Source organism: Vanellus vanellus (assembly GCF_965231255.1).
Source record: "Vanellus vanellus genome assembly, chromosome: 2".
In the NCBI taxonomy this organism is placed as follows: Eukaryota; Metazoa; Chordata; class Aves; order Charadriiformes; family Charadriidae; genus Vanellus; species Vanellus vanellus.
The window spans coordinates 24,457,211-24,478,940 of record NC_138906.1 but is presented as its reverse complement, the minus strand read 5'-3'; the positions used below and the strand labels follow the sequence as shown (position 1 = coordinate 24,478,940).

The 21,730-nt window shown below is 40.8% G+C and overlaps 1 protein-coding gene across 1 annotated transcript; it reads right to left on the bottom strand.

The window, feature by feature from the left end:
* Nucleotides 1-191: 191 nt before the first annotated feature.
* CROT (carnitine O-octanoyltransferase) lies at nucleotides 192-21,635 on the bottom strand. The gene is made up of 17 exons (XM_082479092.1): nucleotides 21,574-21,635; nucleotides 20,765-20,888; nucleotides 15,600-15,724; nucleotides 14,549-14,730; nucleotides 14,252-14,376; nucleotides 12,891-12,999; nucleotides 11,540-11,633; nucleotides 11,321-11,446; nucleotides 10,786-10,887; nucleotides 10,091-10,174; nucleotides 9,889-9,996; nucleotides 7,210-7,340; nucleotides 5,661-5,784; nucleotides 3,523-3,601; nucleotides 2,604-2,697; nucleotides 2,307-2,426; nucleotides 192-1,211 (listed from the first exon to the last, which is right to left on the bottom strand). The coding sequence occupies exons 2-17, from the start codon at nucleotides 20,877-20,879 to the stop codon at nucleotides 1,091-1,093; spliced, it is 1,839 nt and encodes a 612-aa protein (XP_082335218.1). The 5' UTR covers nucleotides 20,880-20,888; nucleotides 21,574-21,635; the 3' UTR covers nucleotides 192-1,090.
* Nucleotides 21,636-21,730: the final 95 nt, after the last annotated feature.

The following is a 21,730-nucleotide window of genomic DNA, read 5'->3' as shown; positions in this document are numbered from 1 at the left end:
TCAGGCATAGCTTGATCCAAAAATCTTAATCTATCTTGCAGCATCAGAAAGACACATGATTCGCTAACAGAGATTTCAGAGTAATTCACCTCTGAGAAAGAGTGGGTTCTCTCTCTCAAAACTCCAAAAACTAGAGAAAAGATAAAACAGGTACTTTAGAATCTCAGTTTCGAATTCATCTGTCCCCAACATTATCTCTCACAAACTTTATTTGTTACACATTAAACAGTTCACCCGTAAATCTATCAATACAAAGCTGATTTTTAGAAGAATTTTATTTCTATGACAGGAAAATACAAAGCTGCTCAAACAGAAGAATCAAGTCTTAAAATCCTGAGAATTGTATCAAACTGCATTCAGTGTTTACTTTTATAGTGTATTATCAGTGTAAAGCAGCAGACAATCACAGTTCGCTAGAAGATGAAAACTCTGAGGAACCTGGAACTCCTATGCTGCTTTCTGTCTTTATTATTGAGAGCTCCTTTTTCAAAATCCTTCAGATTGTAGTGCTCTCGTACTATAAGTGCAGTGGGAACATCCCCATTCATGGATACATTTATTTGGTATAATCCCAATAGCAAAAATGAAAGATAACTTAGAAAATAACATACAGCCTTATGGAGGCAGCCCTTCTATTTCAAAACCCACTATGAATAGGAAGCATTATCACCTAAGAGGATAGTGTGGTTACTCTTAAGTATGCAGTTAAGTGCTCCACTGGCATAAACAATACGAGTAGACTACAAAGTATTCTACATGTTACTACTAAGGTCATAAATACAAATCTCCCATAAATTCTCCACTTCCAACACCCCATCTCTCAAGTATGTTTGCATTGTTGAGGCATATTTTAATATTGCATAGTTCTACACAGATAAGGTATTACTGCTTGCATTGTTGTTGCAAATGGCTACATTGCTCTTAAATGGACACTGTACTTTTACCACAGTAAATCCCGTAAAAATAGGTAGACTTCACATAGATCATTAAATGTCTTAACTTGAGTATAACAGTGCTCGAGTAGCACTTCCTTTATAAGTACTACATATAACTCGTGAACTTGCAAAGGCTTTTTATATCATCATCAACCTTACAGCTGAGCTGCAACTGTTAGCTGTAGCATGTCCTGAAAACACTGGAACACAGTTCTACACAGCACTTCTGCATCAGTCTCCGGACACGATTTCCAAGAAGAACAGGTAATAATGATCCTATCAATACAGAAAACAATGAGGTTACCACTCTTAATTGTCATGGTCCAGGATAAGAGTCACACAAATTGCCCTGAAATGTGAAATTACTGACATAAATTCTGAAGCAAAAGCTGTCACATAAACATACTGCTTCAACATTCAAAAAGGACTTGGACCCCTAGTGCCTTCAATAAGCAATAATGTTAACACATCTTGAAACTAGATATTTTGATTTAAATACCCATTTCTACATACGCAGTGGTGTAACTTTTTGCTTATATTTGAAAATACTGTAAATTATATTTCTTCTCTGCAACTAGTTTAAAGTTTACTTTTTTCTACTTACCTAGAAAAGGTAAATCTTTATCTAGTTCTATTTATCTTAACAGAGCCATAGGTCAAAGTATAAATGGTTTGTATTCTCAAACTGAATCAAATATGCACAAATTCCATATTTAGCTTTAGAAAGAAGTCATCCAAATTACAGCTAAATCACAAACCAGCAAGTTATTTCAACACATTATATTCAAAGTAGTTAATTAGATTTGATAAAGAAGCAGTAATTTTTGTCCATAAAACCAATAAGCCAAAATTGGATATTTTCAAATCCTACCATTTTATGAGAAGTGAAGCCTAATGTTTTAGCTTCTCCTTGTTACTCAAGGAGGTCTGGCTCGAGTGAAAGGTACATGTGCATCACTGCAAAAAAAGACAGACAGTGTGCGCCCCTACACCCTATCTGGTCTATCTCAGTCAGTCACTACTTTTTTAAAAATATCTTTCCATGCTACTTTTAATGTTCTCCAAAACAAAAGTTTATCTTAGAGTAAGTTAACTTCTTTTGTTCCTCCCTCCTTTCACTTTCCCCATTCTTTTCTTTCTGTGGATTGTCAGTATCTTGGTGCCCACTTCACCTCCACTGTTCGTCCTTCCTCCTACACATGCTTTCCCCAAACATCAACGCTTCTATCCTCCTGTACCTCACTTAAACTCTTCTGACATGTTCACCCATGTTCCTTCTGTCTTTTCCTTTCCGCATTCTAGTTGTTAGCTGCCTTTGCCCCTTTGTGACAGAGACAGAACCATGCCCAAAAAAAGAAGTTATATCCTTACCTATCATCTCTGATTGAATAAAAAAAGCCATAGCCATGAGGTACCATAGGGAGTGCAGATCCACCAAACCTGGTGTAGCCAGTCAGACTAGTTGAAAGAACAAAATTCCCACCTCCTCCACTGTAAAGCAACACAAAACAAAACCAGGACTTTTAAAAGATAATATAAAACAAAGTAAGTTTCACAAAAAAATTACTTTATCCTAGAAATGAAGACATCAGCATGCATAAGGCCGATGTAACAAAGTCCTTGGTATCAAGGGATACAATCTCCCCATAGGACAAGAATATGAAATACCTAGCTGTGAAGGCGTTATCCGCATAAAGTTCTGGCACTGGCAGTCCTTGCTCCTGTGCTATGAGTAGGAGACCCAGAAGATGACGATCAAATCCTGTCAAACAAATGCAAATACTGCGTCATTAACAGCAGCCTTTCCCATTTTACTGCTGCTTCTGATCAGTATAGCTAGAAGCTCCAATAGCAGCTGAAGGACAGATAAACAACAGTCTACTAAAACCCAAGATTCATACTGTAGCATACAAAAACATTTCCCAAATATTTGATCTAAGAAGCCTTCATCACTTATCTTGCAACAGTGAGCCCAAATGCAACTGAACTAAGTAATATAAACTCAGCACAGTTCCTGTGGAAAAAAAAAAACAACAAGAAAACTTCCATTTCAGCCAAGGAGGAGAAGTTCTACACAGTGAAACTGGCCCACTGGCAATTACATGGACAAGGTAAAAAGGCTTTCAGGGCTACAACTGCCACTGCCTATATACTCTCTCCATCCTACTTGGTGAGTTAATGAAGGTTCATCAGGAGATTATTTCCCAGCTACTCTTTCTCACTCGTAGAATAGTTTACCATGCTAACACAGGTGGGTCAGAATTTCACCCAAATCTCTCCTCTGCCTTAAAAGACCCCATTTCCCACCTTCCAGCAAAGCATATATTTAATCAGAAGGTATTCTGAAATAATGTTTAGCTGGCAGAGAAAGTGAATCAATATTCAAAGTGAACGTGTCTTTGGGGCACAAGAAGGGGTGCAAGAACTAGGTTTTAGTTCCTCTCCCCAAAATTAACATATAATATGTTAAGGGGTAGTTTACACTCAGGTTGAAAATAAGGAGACAGAGAAAATGTATTAGCAAACAGCAATATTCCCTATTCACCCACAAGAAAAAAACCAAAACAAACTTTTGATTCCAGAGTACCTTTTCCATTCTCACATTCTTTCCTCATTTTATTGTGCTTTGCAAATGCCTTATGCATCAGCTGTAGTCGTTCATAAGTCTGCGTAAAGTAGGGGAGAAAGGATTGAAAAGAAAAAACAAATCAGATGAGTAACACATCAGGAATCAAAGATCAGCAAGTTTTTTGCTTTCAGTTTCTAGCAATTTTAGACAGAAAAAAAATGGAGGAACTTGAAAGGCATGTTCGAAAGAACCTCTCTCTATCTCTTTCTCCCAAATCCAAATTCCTTTTTCAGCAGAACTTGCTCATTTGTTTCCTGTGTCATCTCTGTTCTGTTACTTGGATCGCTTTCATATTGAACAATATTCTAATCCTCATGCTCTTTCCCAAACAAGCAGAAACTATGAGAAGTAGGCACCGTGAAACAGAGTAATCAAAACCAAAAACTTCCCACAGTACCATTTATTTAGAAACACACTTCATTTTAGCAGGTGCAGTTGCATTTACATGATCACCATGCCCTGAACTAGATGATCATTGTAGGTCCTTTCCAACTGAAATATTCTATTCTATTGTTTTCCGGGGGTGGGAGGTGGGAGTCATCTGTGATGCAAAAGCAGAAAACAAAACAAAAAAAAGAGACCCTTATTAAAATATACACAGATGCCAACCGTATTCCCAAATTTTCTCTGCTGATTGAAATACTACTTCCATGACATTATAATTTTTTTCAATTTATTATTGAAACTTACGTATTAAAAACAGAGAGAAAAGAATACAAATACATGTTTTGGTAAAGGAGGCCTAGAGAAATATCTCTAGACACCCAAGATCTTGGTTTCTAAGATCTTCTATCTCACTAGCTCTTTATCTACTTAAGAAACACCCTTTATCCTTTTTATTCATTACACAAGAAGCTGCAGCACAGAATGCTAAACAAGGGCAGTAACCACTCAACTTGGATAAAAAAAAAAAGGAAATAACGAAATCCAGCTAAAGAAGGCAAAAGAACCACTGAGATGAAAGGATTTTTTCCTAAATTACCTAAAGTTAGGTATTTTCTAGTATCTTAAAAGTAGACTTTTAAGCATCTTCATTTCAATACTATTAAACAGATTCAATGCTTTTTTAAGCCCCAAGAGTTCATAATGAAAAAATAGCAATAGGAAAATATTTGGAGAGGCTATTTAAAATTACAAAGCAAAAAAGAAAGAGGCTACAGTTAGTGTTTGAAGTAACAAACCTCAATGTGTGCTACCTATAGAAGCCTGCTAATTGGTTAGAAGATAACTGAACAGCAGGGAAATAACAGGAATCCGTATTTGCAACGGAAAGCAGATTTGATTAATGGCCAGAAAATTGAGCTTTAAAGCTGTAGCACATGACAAAAGAAGCCAGTGAAGACCAGGAAGATATGCTCTTGAAGACTATCAATCACACATACTTCCTGATAGACATATCTCAGATGCATTAATAACACAGAGCCTTTGAATTTCCTAAAGATATGTAGCCCTTTGTCTCAAAAACCTTTTCCTTGCTTCAATTCTCAAGCTCTGAGAAATATGCAGTGAGGACAACAGAAAGAGCTTTAGTACAGCTCTCACTTGGCAAGAAAGGCATGAACTACTCTGCCAGCCAAGCACCAGAGGGTAGCTACTGGGAAAAGAAAAGGTCACCGGTTCAGCTATTCAGAGCCAAACTCTGGAATACATCCCTTCTGCCACTAGGACACACACAGATTTCAATCTTGCTCTCAGACTCAGCAATTAGATTAACATTTCCTGATTTCACTTAAAAATTAGAACAACAGAACCACTCCACAGCAGAACACATTGGTTCCAACCCAGTTACTTTTTGAGGTGTGAAAAAAAAAAAAAAACACAAACCCAAACAACCAGCAGCGTGACTGTAACTCAAAACACTTACATTCTTGAAACCAAAAGGTAAATAGGATAGAAAACCAAAACAAGCCCACATGTGACATCCCACCTCAGTCACAATGACCAGAGCCAGACTTCAAGAAACCCCACATTTAAAATCTGTCTCACTGGAAACAGGCCAATTCCCATTAATGACACAATAGAAAAATGTGTTTTAAGCAGTTCAAATGACAGGCCTTCTAAATATATTATAATTAAAGTAGGATTTCAGTATTTACACTGTCAGAAGGATCCAGCATGGACTTGCACCACTCCACTGCTTCCATAGTACACGATCTTACGGTCTCTGTGCGGCCATGATAGAAACGCCTGGTCATGGCAGTTTCATAACAGCAGCCCGGGCTAAGAAGAAAAATTATGGAAGAGTATCTCATCAACTTAACAAATCTATATGCTGTCTCAAGGAATAAAAAAGTCCTGCCAAGTATCCTACACATCTAGCTGAGTTAAAAGTGTCAGTAAGCCACTAATTTTCTTTAAATTTTGTGCCTGAAAAAAGAGCCACAAGGGAACTCTACAAGCTTTTACGAGACAGATGACTGAAAAAGTACCAGTGCTATAATCATACCTCAAAAAGACTGGGTTGGCATGGCTATTTTCTGCAGACTACAGGATCTATCTCTAGTATGACTAAGCTAAAATAAGCAAGCTTCAATTTCACTATATATTTCCATTGAAGAAACCATCTACACCGTCCAAAACCTCAAAAATTAAGAGACACACTTGAAATAAGCAGCATGCCACAATGCATTTATAAGGAAAAGGCTCAAATCCTTCTCTGTTGCATACTGACACGCATCCAGCTTTTACCTGGAGCATCCCCAGCCCTGTGACAGCCCATTTAATATACAATTTACATGAAACATACTTGTGTGTTTAGAACAGACTTAACAGGCTATTTTAGTGAGACAATTAATTTATTCCAATGTTCAGCAAATTGAGATCTAACAACCTTTCTTATGACGAGACAGGCATCTCCAGTGACTAAGCATCATGCTCATATGATGAAACCCTCCTTTTTCTGAAGCAAGCAATACTCGCCAGGCCAGCAGTGACTTATACAAACAATAATCAGTGCTAGTTAGCAAACAGAAATTTGGGAACTACCAGGAAGAATGTAGCCTTTTACCAACAACACAAAATCAAGTGACACAACCAGAGCCAGGCATTTGGAGGGTCACTATCTATATCTCTATTATTTTGCCCAAACCTTCACATCTAATGTTGCTAAAGAAAGCGAGACACTGAGGTTTGCAAGGATATTTACAGGCTTGGAAGACTAACCATTTTACTGGTGGCTGTTGCTTGCTACAGATAAAGCTTTCTTCTCCACCTGAGCAACTATTTGACATTAAAGAATCGCACATTTGGTGTTTGCCCAAATATTGGCTTTGTACAGCCCAAATTCACGTTTTCATGGATTGTCTTCTGCCCTCCATTCCACAGTATGCACATACACGATCCCTATGGGCACAAGGATGCAATTCTTCTGAAGCCAAGAGCACTAGCCCCATGGAGTTCAATGGCACAGAATAAGGCCCTATACAACTGTCAGTTTAAAAAAAAAAAAAAACAACAAACAAAAAACAAACAAAAAAAACAAAAACAAAACAAAAAAAACCCAAACAACTTTACTTCTCCATTCTATCACCATAGCAAATTACAGTGCAGTGGCCTTGCAAGGCCACTGCACTATACCTGCAGATCCACCCCTTTATTCAAGAAAGTAGTTTTTTATTCCTAATCTGAGTAATGAGATTTTCTTACCGTCCATGGCATTTGTAATAAGCCAGCTGAAGGGCAAGCTGCACAAATGTATCAGGATGAAGTTTCTTCTTTCTAATCAATGCTTTGCCAAAGGACATGAAGGCATAATTCACTAGGTGCAAGTCAGATACCTGTCAAACCACAGGAGGAAAAAACACAGAAATCAAGAAACTGCAAATATCACAACTTGGTTCACTTCAAATAAAACACATTTGACATAAACCTGGACCTACTGTTTGTTAACAGAGAAGGTCTTGTGGGGGGTGTAAAGGTTGGAGGTCGACTTGGGCAGAGTGATCATGAAATGATAGAATTTTCAATTCCTGATGAAGCAAGGCAGGGAGCCAGCAGAACTGCCACCTTGGATTTCTGAAGGGCAGACTTTAGCCTGTTTAGGAGCATGGTCGACAGTGTCCCTTGGGAGGCAGTTTTGAAGAGCAAACGTGCCCAGGAAGGCTGGGCATACTTCAAGCAGGTGCTCTTAGAAGCACAGGAGAAGGCCATCCCCGTGTCTCGAAAAACAAGCAGATGGGGAAGAAGACCAGCATGACTAAATAGAGAGCTTTGGCTGGACCTCAGGGAAAAAAAAAAAGAAAGCTTACATTCTCTGAAAAAGGGGGTTGGCAACTTATGAGGACTATCAAGATATAACAAAGCTAGGTAGGGGGAAAATGAGAAGGGCCAAAGCTCAATCGGAACTCAGCTTGGCCACTGCAGTTAAAGACAATAAGAGATTCTTTCAGTATATCAATAGAAAAAGGAAGACTAGGGAAAATGTAGGCCCACCGATGAATGAGACGGGTGCCCTAGTGGTAGAAGACACAGAGAAGGCAGAGTTACTGAATGCCTTCTTTTCTTTGGTCTTGACCGCTAAAGCTGTCCCTCACGAATCCCATACCCTGGAGGCAAGGGGGAAGGTCTGGAGAGAGGAAGATTTTCCCTCAGTTGAGGAGGACCGGGTCAGAGACCACTTGGCCAAGCTGGACATTCATAAGTCCATGGGCCCTGACGGGATGCACCTGCGAGTGCTGAGAGAGCTGGCAGATGTTACTGCTAGACCATTCTCCATCGTCTTTGAAAGGTCATGGAGAACAGGAGAGGTACCTGAGGACTGGAAGAAGGCTGACATCACTCCGATCTTCAAAAAAGGCAAGAAGGAGGACCCAGGGAAATGCAGACCGGTTAGTCTCACCTCTGTCCCTGGGAAGGTAATGGAGCGACACATTCTGGATGTCATCTCCAAACATGTTGAGTGTGGAACAGGAAGTTATCGGAAGTGGTCAACATGGATTTAGCAAGGGTATATCATGCTTGACCAATCTGATAGCTTTCTATGATGTTATAACTGGTTGGCTGGATGAGGGGAGAGTCGTAGATGTCATCTACCTTGACTTTAGCAAGGCTTTTGACACTGCCTCCCATAACATCCTCATTAGGAAGCTGAGGAAGTATGGGCTAGATGAGGTGACAGCGAGGTGGATTGAGAGTTGGCTGCGGGACAGAACTCGGAGGGTTGTGATCAGTGGCACAGAGTCTAGTTGGAGGCCTGTAACCAGTGGTGTCCCCCAGGGGTCAATACTTGGTCTGATCTTGTTCAATATATTCATTAATGACCTGGATGAGGGGACAGAGTGTATCCTCAGCAAGTTCGCTGATGATACCAAACTGGGTGGGGTGGCTGACACCCCAGAGGGCCATGCTGCCATCCAGCGTGGCCTGGACAGGCAAGAACCTAATGAGGTTCAACAAAAGCAAGTGCATGGTCCTGCACCTGGGGAGGAAGAATGCAAAGCACCAGTATAGGTCAGGGGAGGACCTTCTGGGATGTAGTTCTGAGGAGAAGGATCTGGGGGTCCTAGTAGACAGTAAATTATCCATGACCCAGCAATGTGCCCTTGTTGCCAAAAAGGCCAACGGAATCCTGGGCTGCATAGGGAAGAGCGTGGCCAGTAGGTTGAAGGAGATCATTCTCCCCCTCTACTCTGCACTGGTGAGGCCACAACTGGAATACTGTGTCCAGTTTTGGGCTCCCCAGTTCAAGAGGGACAGGGAATTGCTGGAGCGAGTCCAGCGAAGGGCAACTAAGATGATTAAGGGCTTGGAGCATCTCCCTTATGAGGAAAGGCTGAGAGAGCTGGGACTCTTTAGCCTGGAGAAGAGAAGGCTGAGGGGAGACCTTATTATGGCGTACAAGTATCTAAAGGGTGGGTTGAAGGAGGATGAAGCCAGGCTCTTTTCCATGGTTCCCAGTGACAGGAAAAGGGGCAATGGGCACAAGTTAGAACAGAGGAAGTTCCGTTCAAATACACGGAAACACTTTTTTATGGTGAGGGTGACAGAGCACTGGCACAGGCTGCCCAGGGAGGTTGTGGAGTCCCCTTCTCTGGAGATTTTCAAGACCCGCCTGGATGCAGTCCAGTAGTGTGCTCTGGGCAATCCTGCTTTAGCAGGGGAGTTGGACTAGATGATCTCTAGAGGTCCCTTCCAACTCAAACTCCATGATAAACCAACAATGTAATAAATTAAACCATATTTTTAAGTCCCCTGATACATCAATTCATCAATAGCATACACGTTCCTCTTCTCCAGTATGGAGAAAGGCCAGCTAAAAACACACAAATAGAATGGAGGAGAACAAAAAAAAAATTGACAGTTACGAGAAGCAGAAAGAAGTGCCACCTTTTTGTAATACAATTCTTTAGTACGTCCGATTTCATTTATAATTTTTTGATCCACTGTGAACACAAGTTCCTCTGGCCATGGAATATCCCTCACTTTATCTGATCCCTGGGAGGATACGGACAGAAAGAGAGAAAACAGAAAATGTTATCCATAAGAAAAGACACTAACAAATACATTTGAAAGTTTAAAGGATAGATACCTTCCATTTTCCCTCATTTTCAAGAATCTTCTTTTCAGCATAAGATAACATGGTAATTAAAGCCATAGCATCGAAAGGAGAATGCTAAAATCATAAGACAAGACATCACATTATTTGCATAACTGCAAGAGGATCAAATTGCTTTTTTTCCTATCCCACTCTTTTTCCTGCAGACCAACAGCTTTACTGCACAGTGCTGGACTTGTTTTTCTAGTTCTACAATACATATAAGTCCACCCACTGTTTTGACTGCTCTGAAGCCAGATAGGGAGGCACAATATACCACTGCCGTGGAAAAGCAGATTTCAGGCAAGGTGTGGGCCCTTCTGGCCATTCAATAATTAATTTTTTAAAATCTGAGTTTAAAAAACACACAACTGTTCAAATCGCTACATAATACAAAAAGTTAGTTTTAAGCCTTCTTGTGCAGTGTACTTTGTCTTTGGAACTCCCTCATTAAATACTTTTAGAAATAAAAGACTACGATTTCAGATTTCATGTTCTTAATTCAAGTATGGTGTAATATTAAACACTGTGAAAGCAGACTGCTTTTGGAAACTTGCCAGACAAGGTGCCTGGTAAACAAGGCTACACTAAAGAGGAACACATTAAACATTTAAAATAATACTCTGAAAGGGAAAATAAATACTTGAAACATTTATGGAGGGGAGGGGAGGGGGGAAAATGCAACTTACATCACAGAATGCGCTACAGGTTCCATTGGAAAAGAATATGCTATTGTAGGATTTATCTCCCCAGCGTACAGTCGGATCACCTGTTAGCCCCAGCCTTGTAATCTAAAGCAAAAGTTACACACCGCGGGTTTTAAAAAACACTAAGTATGCTGACAACCTCTGTCAACTAAATCAATCTTACATTAAGATGGTGAGACCTCCCAGATAGATATTTTCATCCAGTTGAAGATGAAATATGATTATAAGCCTGAGTTTTTAAATTAAAGAGTCATAACAAGTTGATTACTGTATTTTTGATTACCCTGAAGGATAGAGGGCCAAGAGATTACAAAAGTACATTTCAGCCATTCCCACTTCCAATGTCCTAACAATCCAAACTATTCAAGTATTCTTATGGATGAACAAGAGGCATTATCCACATATTTATCTGCTTCACTTCCTCTGTTCTGAAAGAGCAAGTGCTCCTTCTGCATATATGTAGAGGAAATTTTTATACAAAGAAGACCAGATATGAATTATCAAAATCTTTAGCTACCTCAGTGTAGTCCTCAGGAGTTCCGTGGGGACTAGAATCATCAAGGCAGACCACAAATAAACTTCTCTGAATTTTTTCCAGAAGAGTTAAGTTCTTTGGATCAAGATCAATCAAATATTCACGCAACTAGAAAGCATAAAAAGACAAAGCTAAGTGAAATGACATATTTCCAGTGATCACAATGCTTTTCCCAGGAATCAGCTATTGAAGTATGCCCACCTCTGCCCATTTTGTCCTTTCGTTGCTTGTTAAGGCTGCCAGTCCTGGTCCATCTGGTTCACTATGGCATCTTTTCTGTATATAAGTAAGTTGCCTTTAAGAAGATTTCAAAAACTGAAGTTAACAAAGAACACAGAGAGAAGAGAGAAGTCACCCGTTTTATCTCTCTCTTTTGCCAAGCTGGAAAAAGCCAAGCTGGCTCCCCATTCACAAGCTAACATGAATTTTCAGGAAGCATGAATCAGCTCCCTCAGACTCTAAGGGCAACTGAAGATCTGCTCTGTTTGCAGTCACTAGTGGTTAAATCAGGTTGCAGCTACCAGCCCAGTATAAACTTGCACGTAAATAAGCACAATCCTAAAGTGTTATCATGCACTTAATTTACAACTAGATTTAAGACTTCAGCCATGTAGATCGAACTTCCCCAAGCAGCAGATATCTACAATACTGAACTTTGTATACCAACTAATCAGATACAAGGGCAAAACTTCCACTCAAGATAAACCATGACATTTAAAGCAGAACAGTAGCTACAAAACCTCCTAAACAGAGGCTTAGCTATACAATAATACTTCTTTTCCTACCTTTTCCTTGCATTTTCCCTTTGAAGAGCTATTAACAGAGAGCTAATTTTTAGTTTGCAAAATAGGTTTTTCAAATGCTGTTCTAGGTGTTAAAGAAACCCCACAAATTACAGGCATTTAATCTGGCTTGTCCTTTGTTCCGGCAGCCTTGCCCATTAAACTTCACTATGGATCTTTAATTACATAGTTGTCAAAAGTATAAAACACCCATGATGAATTTATAAAACACAAACATACAAACAAACAAACAAACAAAAAAACCACCAAACCCCAAACAACCACCAAACCAAAATCAACCTGCCCTTTCTACAGGCAAGAAAAAGCTTTAATGGTTTTTTGTCTGTATTCCAGGCATTCATTTCTTTGTTACTTGCTTGATCTAACAGGTACAACTACAGAAATTAGAAATACATATGTTGAAGTATCATAAGTATTAAAGTACCAGATTAAAAAAAAATAGTTATTTTTGAGCATCTCTATATTTTGTCTTGCCTAAGGAATTTCCTGCTGAAACATCTTCATTCTACCCTTTCATGTGATGTTCTATGGGTGTATTACAAGAGTACACGATCATCAAACTTCATGGCAAGAAGATGCCATCCACTAAAGAAGAATTAACTCAAATCTGAACCCTCAGCTAGAGGAGAAGCTGTAGCCTCTCTAACACTTAATTCTTTGGGGTGAAGGGGACAGAAAAAGACAGACTCTTTTTGGTATGTCCAATTTAAGAATAGGACAGCTCATTTGAAACAAGGTAGTTTGAAAACCTGAAAATCTCTGGAGGAGTCACCATATTGCCTTCATGTATAGCATCAAATGCAAACACTCGACCTCGACACAGGACTATTAAGTGAGATGGGCAATCACCTTCAGTCTCTGAAACGAAACAAACAAAAAAACCCCACACATATGAAAATCCAACCATGGGGGATAAAGTGAGTGACAGATAAGAAACACTCAGCAAGTCCTACAGACCCATTCTTTTTTTGTTCAAAATGAGGCGGAATTCATACAGCTAAAAACAGGAAAGAAGGAAAAAGAGTAACTTTTGAAATCCAATTGCATGATCTTACTGCAAATTTGAAGACATTTTTAAAACTGTCAGAGAAAATACAGAGAAGTACATAACTTTCACTATTATTAACTATTTGAAGTCATTGTCATTACCTAGTAGCAAGTGTTATTTATTTGTGTATCCTGTAGGCAGGAACACTCTCTGCTGAGAGCAGTGTTGCTTGCTGAAAGCTGATCTAGCAACTTTTCTTTCTTGCATGAGTTTTGTTTGTTTTTTTGTTTTGTTTTTTTTAAAGGGATGAATATAATGCAGCAAGCCTACTGCTAGGACACTTTGCAGATGACTGAGTCCTTCAGTTGTCAGAGTGTTTATGTGACCAGTTTCAGTTATGCAGCTCAAGATCTGAGATCTGCTACCACATCAATCAGAACCTGATCTGTAATTTGCAAATCTGTACAGAGGGAGCACTGACACACCAATTTGGTCACTATACAGAAACACAGATGGTACTGGCCCACACTAAGCCAGGTAAACTTGCATAGCATTGCCTTATTGAATCCATCTATCTGAAATTAAGAGTAAACAAAGTTGGAAAAGATTCTGACAAAACACAGATGCTAAAAACCCCCAAGAAGTGTGGCTACTGTGCTATACCTCTTCCAGTCCAGTACTCCACTCTGAGAAAAAGAAGAAATGTACGCTACTTTACCCATAAGTATTTAACTGAGTGGGTATCCACATTTTAACTATAAGGCTTTTACATCTGTCTTTATGGTTCCGTCCATATAATAAATGTGGGTGGATTCCATGTACGACACAAATTTTATCTTTTTTCAATTCTTAATGCTGGCACACTTCTTATAGGCATCAGGCTGGTAACACACAATTTGAAGCCGAGCTTTCTTTTAATCTTCTTTAGAAAGGACTAAATACTGGACCAAAGAGGGCATTTGTAGACTAGATATCTTCTTTGCATCGTTATATATGCACTCAACCACCAGTATCTGATTTAGTGCTTGAGGAAACAAGTATTTTATGGCTAAAATGACTCTCCATTAGCCCATTAATACAAAATCATTTGCTTGTGTTAACCTGCAATTTGCATTTGTTTACCGGTTTTAAAATAACTGCCGATCGAGTCTCTGGTAATTCCAGGAATTTTGCAAGTGCAGAAGAGCATTCGAAATTGGTTCATGTCCAGAACAGCATCCCCAGATCTCTCTATAGCCACCTTCTCTCTGTAGTAAACCAAAATTAAACGAGATGATAATTATGCAAGTAAATCAAGGTAAGACAAACCCATCTTTTACTGCAAAGAACACATGCCACTGAACATAAACATATCTTTGCAACTTAAGTACACATAGATCATTAATATTTAGAATCAATTATTTTTTCTTGAAGTCTTACGCTCGTAATAGATCCCAGTATTTCAGGGTGTGCCATATATTTACACATGCTCTTTCTATCTGAGTGCCCTCTTTTGGTGGCCAGCAGTGTTCAATATAGGGACCAGGGCCTCCCATATTACAGTGTATTTGCGTTGATATGCGAAGATCAAGATAAGCCACATTCAGCCACCAGTCCTCCAGCTGAAAACAAAAAAATGTTTAGCATCAGAATTAAGTTCTAATCATTAATTATTTAATAATCACCTGATTGTTCAACTGCCTGCTTTTTTTGGTTTACTACTTTTTTTTTTTTCTTTAAAATTTTGAGTAGTAGTTCCTATATAACAGAAGGCAGGACAGTGGTTCAAAACTAACTGCTGCAGATAACTACACATCTAGCACTTCTAGTTTCAAGCTTCAAATAAAATTCAATACTGGTTAAGCCCATTAAACTGTAAACTATGATGAAGATTTCTTCCCCAATATTCATAATCTTAAACTCTTGCAGATGTCACCTGTGGCTACTGTGAATATCAGACAGATTACTCCATTAAAGAAATTGAAGGAAAGGAGATGTGTGTGAGAGGAGCTGTGTGTGCCCTGTTAAGATTTAAAAAGTCCTCAAGAATTCCAGTTGGTAACAACTCCCCTTGTATCCCTTTCTCTGTTGAAAGACAACTTTAAAGTGCCACCACATAGCTTCCCTCGGGAAAAAAGAGAGAGCAACCAAACTCTAAATTCGACATTTCTTTTGGGGGGGGGAGGGGGTGGTCACAGGGGGGTTCACAGTGCAGAGAGCGGGGACAGAGGTGACAGAAGAAGAAACTGACAGAAAAAGCATTCAGAAGTGGTGGGTAACTTAACATTTCAGTTAGTGAACTCTTAGCCACCGAACTATGAAAAAAATAAATCACACAATGTAAGTGCATGTGTTGATACCCATAGGCCAAGTGGAAGATACAAGGAAGATCCTAAGATTAAAAAAAAGCTAAATGACTCTCTAAATTGTATCACGAGCAACCAACTTTCTGTAATTTGAATTATGATTTCTTACATATCTAAATACGTACCCAATTCCTTCTCGTTTTAGCTCTTTCCAGTAATTTCTGATGCAGCTCTTTCCCAATCCCATTTTCAAATTTTTTAACGATATCCTCAGTTCTTTGATATTCTTCTTGATTTAGAAATGGCTTCACTGTAAAAAGGAAACGTTTTTGTTTTAAAGACAACCGCATATTGAGATTTATTCCAAGATTCAGATATCCACAAGAAAGGGAGTAGAGGAAAATACTCAAAATTTATTTTTCTAAAACAAATATTTGAAGGGAAAACACCTTTTAAAATCTGTAAATAAATGACAGTGTGTTCTAATAAAACATAAATATACACTTCTAAATAAATACAGATGTTAACAGATAAAAGCAACTGCTGAAAACCTGAAATACCTAACAGATAACTAAATCCAATATATTTAAAACTGTAGCTGGAAATACTATGGAGTTCTGCAACTCCATCAGCTGCCACACAACTCACCAAATAATTAAATTTACAGGAATTTTGTTTGTAAATTAATGCCACCCTACTGCACCAACCATAAGCTACTTGCCTTTATTTTCAAAAGTCCATTCACAGCCTACAAGCACTTCGTCCATCAGTTCTCATTCCTTGTCCCCACATTATGCCTACCTTTGAATGAAATTAATGGTAGTTACTACAAACCAATTTTTATATTTTAAAAAACTTCTGGATATCTCTCAGATTGTGTGCCATACAGGCCAAAGTTCTCTGTAAACATTTGAAAAATGTCATTATTTTAACCTAAAACCCTCCTGAAAGCCTTTTAAGCATGAAGTCTATGGTCAGTAACAGGCACTGCTGATGTCAGTTTCCATACAGGCACATCTCATTGTCTTCTTATACTCACCTAGTGTATAACACATTTCTTGTTTGCCTTGCTACTGCTAACCCTGTTGATCTACTTACTGTTGTTAACAAAAAAGGAATGATACCTGTTTAATTTTAGTAATCATTTACCTGTATCATCTCTAATCTAGCTTTTGTGAGTAACAACAGAGTTGCAGCTGGGCCAGGTCCCAAATAATTACCTATCCTTGTAGAATTAAAATCTTACTTCCTCACAACTTTGTCCTGCTCGCCTGCAACCACTACTTTTTTCTTCTTCACAAATCTAGAGATCATCTACTCTGACACCTCATCTCAGCAGGGTCTGCCACAGCAGGCTGCTCAGGACTGCGTTGGGTTCTGAACATCTCCAAGGATGGAGACTCTACAACCTCCAGGGTAGCAGTTTGTTCCAGCACTTAACCACCCTCACAATAAAAAGAGTTTTCTTATGTTTAAATATTCTTGTATTTCAATTTGTGCCCACCACCTCTTATTCTGCCACTGGATCCCTCTACAATGTCTGGCTCTGTCTTCCTTACTCCTCTCCATCAAGTATTTACATACATTGCAAAGAACCCTCCTAGAGCCTTTTCTTCCCCAGGCTGAATGCTTCCAGGTCTCACAGTCTCTTCTCATACATCAGATAATACACACCCTTAATCACCCTTATGGCAATTCGTTGGGCTCACTCCGGTATGTCTGTGTCTTGCTTGTACTGGAGAGCCCAGAAACAGACACAGCACTCCAGATGTGGCCTCCCCAGCGCTGAACAGAGAGAAAAGATCACCTCTCTCTGCCTGCTGGCTATGCTTCTTCTAATGGAGCCATGAAGGCTGCTGGTCTGCCTTGCTGCAAGGGCACATTGCTGGCTCATGTTCAACTTCATGTCCACCAGGACCCCAAGGGCTTTTCTACAAAGCTGCCTTCCAGCCAGTCAGCCCCAGCTTGTGCTAGCGTGGGGGGGTTATTCCTCCCTGGGTGCATGACTTGGTGTTTCTCTTTGTTTGTTGAACTTCATGAAGCTCCTGTCAGCCTGTTCCTCCAGCCTGTCAAGCTCCCTCTGATGACAGTACAAGCATCTGGAACATCAGCCACTCCCTCCAGCTTTGTATCATTTGCAAACTCAGACTGCACTTCGTCCCATCATCCAGGTCATTAAAGAAGATGTTAAACAACACTGGACCCCTGGGGTGAACCATCAGACTGGCCTACATCTGGAATATGTGCTGCTGATCACAAACTTCTCAGCCCCAGCATCTGAGACAGTTTTCAGTCCACCTGATCATCCACTACCTAGTCCATACTTCATTGATTTGTCAATGAGGAAGTTTATTTAAAAAAAAAAAAAAGCTTCTGATGTGCCAAAAGCCTTGTTAAAGTCAATATATATAATATCTAGATGCAGCTTGAATTGCACCACCATCAGTTCTGAACACAGATGAAAAAAGAAATAATGGAGACAGAGCCAGCCACCTACACCATTTAGCAGCCCACAGTATTCACCCAAGAAACCCGGAGTTGAAAGCCTCCCCAGACCGAGGCTAGTCCAACACTCAGGTTTCACACAGAGTGACCCTACTATCACTGAAGATTGTAAAAGGGAGCGATTAACCTCTGTTATTCAAGTTACAAAGTCATTAGAGCAATAAAATAAGCAAAATTACTGGGTTCCGGTCCCTATTTGAGGGGTGACCAAGATTGCTAGGGGTCTCGAGCACATCATGATAAGACAAGGCTGAAAACTGAGTTTGTTCAACTTATGAGAATACTTCACTGCACTCTGCAACAACTGAATGGAAAGGCATAGCAAAGATAAAGCACGGCTCTTCTCAGATGCACAAGAATAGTACAAGAGAAAATGGACTCAAGTTGAAATACAGGAAATTTCTGACAAGGAAAATGTGAGAGTTTCGGGGGGGGGGGGTGGTGGTGGTGTTTGCTTTTTTGTTCGGTGGTGGTTTGGGGTTTTTTTTTTTTTGTCATTGTTGGTTTGGGTTTTGTTCCCCCTTCTGCAATCCTGAGGGTGATCAAATACCAGAACAGGTCTCACCCAGAGAGGCTGTGGAATCTCCATCCTCGCATATATACAAAACCCAGCCAAGCAAGCCTGAGCAACCTGCTGTAGTCAGACTAGCTTTGAGCAGGGATCTGGTCTAGATGAACCCTTCCCAACCTACGCGATTCTATGATGACAGGGCCTCTTTCCATTTAAAAACTACTTGATCAGATGTAGAAGCAGCACTATGAGGAAGGAGCAGAACTAATCCCCTTTCTCACTACAGTTCAGGGAAACCTCTATTGCCACTTTTTCCGGGCCCACAGATCTCATCTTCCTTTCGGCATAGATCAGCTTCACTCACGAACAAGAACCACCCCATGAAAGACATCTTCAGTTGCATAGTTCAGGAATCCTCTGGAAAGTTGGACCTTTGGGTTTTCATACTCTCAGACAGTCCAAGCTTCTAAGCCTCAGCCTCTGGGTGAGCTGAAAGGCTAAATAACAGGGCTACGGCCACCTTCTCTGCTCAAGGCCTACATTCAAAACAAGGTTAGTCATCCTGAATCCAAAGCAGAGGCAGCTACTGTAAAGCCTAAAATAAGGCACCTTCCGAGACATATTCTGCCCAGTTTTTCCAGTTGACTGGCTTTACACAGACAAGTGCTTCACCAACAGGCATACTAACTAATGTTAAGTGCCTGGGATCCTCCTCCAACCAGAAAAAGACAGGAGTTTCTAAGGAATGATTCACAGCATCTATGAAAGGTCATTTAGAGCTTCTAAATTGTTCTTCAGAAGCACCTCCCTTCCTTCACTCACCTTCACAGACTAAATAAAGGAAGAGCTTAAGCAATGAGAATCACCAAGCTAATGTGTAGAATTCTGCACTGCACGTTTTGGCTTTGAACAAGGGAGGACTGTGGCAGAACAAAAAATACTGGACGAACTTTCCTCCAACCTCCAGTGAGACTAAAGGAGATCAACAATGATGATCAAAGTTATAGAATGACTTATGTACAAGGAACAGCAATTAGGAAGTAACTTCAGCATGAAAAAAAGGGACATGTGATAAGGTATTTATAAAAACACAGATCAGCATCAGAAAACAAGAGCAAACAAATTCACTGTCAGATTTTATCACTCCGTGACAGAGTTATTTATTAACCTGGAGAGCCAGCTGTGTGTACAAAACTAAGTTCTAAAGGGCAATTCTGTTATTGCACGTTCACTGTTGCAGCACAACTTTAGCTAATCTGCATTACAACAAAAAGAAAACATTTTTTGACACGCATACACACACAACATTTTTTCCTCTAAAACCACCATTTCATCAAAACATGGTGACATAAGGAACAACAAAGAAAACCTATTACCATCTACTGGGCCATTTCCACTACACTCAGAATAAAAGGGAACCCAGAGTGAACTTAAGGACCTCTATTGTGGGAAAGGGAAATTTGGTATACGTTTCTGCAAAGGACAGAACTCAATGTCTCACTCTGTTAGCATTCCTGTATTACAGGTAAGATAGTAAGACACAAAGCAGATGTTCCAGAAAAAATGCTCAATGTCTCCGAGTTCTGAAAAATATTGAAGAAACATAGGAAAGTAATCTCAAGATACTAGGTAACATATCTTTGTCATCCCTGATATATCAAAGCCTGATATGATAACACAGAACTAATCAATCCTCTCTGCTTTATAAACAAAGCTAGACACATGTACATTGATTTTGCTTTCAAAACTGTTCTCTTATATGATCTTCTTTAGAGAGCAAATATCTCAGGCCAGAAATTATCCAAAAACACCCACTACTGCCTTTTCCAACTACTGTATAGTTAACAGTATCAGTGAGGAAGACGGGAAGAAGAACATTTAAGTATGAAAAAGTCTTTTTTTTTTTTTTTTTTAAAGAAAGATCCTGGGCAAAGACAGACATAAACAAGCAAAGTAGTCATTATGCAGAACAAAATTTGTAGATGGAGAAATACCTTTCATTAGACCAGCTGATAAGGGTGAAAAACAAAACCCAAAACCTTAGGGGGATAAAACCTCAAACCAAGAAGTTTACTTTTCCACACGCCCAATTCCCTTCTGTGCTGAAGAAAGGTAAATACGGACAAAATGGAAGCTCTTATTCAGGTTGCTCTAGGCACTTAGTTTGCCGTTTTGAACCTAAAAAAGGCCTTTTGCACTCTAAGCTTGTCTTGATCACCCATCTCAACTACATCAGACAGTACAAGCTGTCTGCAAGTCACCTCACAAACACCTCTTGACTAGCCTGGTTACAACAGCACACACTACGCTCCTATTACAATATGAAATCATTACCTGCATCAAGGTATTTACTTAAAGATTCATCAAGAGGAGGTACAGGCAGGGAAGGCAGAGAATCTTGGTACTGAAAGGTTCGCTCCTCGGAGGATTCAAGCATTTGCTTCTCCATGATGCAGATCTGCAGCACAACATCAACAGACCATGAACAAGGCCCAAGTTTGAGACAAACGATGCGTCTCCCCACACTGTTTTCTCCTTCTCCCCACACGGTAAAAGCACATATCAGAGAAGCGTCGGCTGACAAGGACGGCAACAGGTGCTGTCTCGGGACACCTCGCGAATAACAAACTCGAGGCCTGCTGCTTCGCCCCCCTCCCCCGCCCCGAGGAGCAGCCAGCCAGCCCAGGGACACGCACCGAACTGCCGCCGCAGAACTGAGGAAGGGGGAAACCACCCGCCCAGCGGCCCCGGCTGCCGGCCGCCATCACGCGGCTCGCCGCATCCCCCGCAGACCTTCACCCGGGCCTCCACAGCCGCAGGAACGCCGAACCCGAGCCGCCGCCGCGCCCGAGCCCCGGCCGTGCCCCCCCCTACCGCAGCGCTCCCCGCCTGGCACAACTGCGGCCCGAGGCGGGACAGGGCCCAGCCGGGCCCGGCGTCGCCGCCGCACCACAGCGATGTTTACGGCAGCTCAGGGCCCGCGTCGGGGAGCTGCCATGGAGAGGCCCGGGTGGAGGGGGCCGGGGGCAAGGAGACAGCCGAGTCCAGCTGAGCCGTCCGCATAACCCTCTGCCGCCGCCCGCCCCGCGGCCGAGAAAAGAGGCGGGCGATGGTCACCGCTCGCCCCGCGGGGCACCACTTACCCGAACAAGCCCACCGCCGCCTCGGCCAGCTCGCTGCCTGCCTCCCTTCACCTCTGCCCCACTTTCAAGCGGTCCCGGAAGCCGGGCGGGGCGGGGGCCGTGGCTCTGCGGGACCGCGGGGGCGGGAGCAGAGAGAGGCCTCGCAAGCCTGGCGGGC

Coding starts and splice junctions, on each gene's coding strand:
- CROT (XM_082479092.1), bottom strand. CDS start 20,879: ATGGAGAAGCAAATGCTTGAATCCTCCGAGGAGCGAACCTTTCAGTAC. Junction 14,377..14,548: donor TACTGGGATCTATTACGAGC/GTAAGACTTCAA, acceptor GGTTTACTACAG/AGAGAAGGTGGCTATAGAGA. Junction 2,698..3,522: donor AGAATGTGAGAATGGAAAAG/GTACTCTGGAAT, acceptor TTTGTTTGACAG/GATTTGATCGTCATCTTCTG.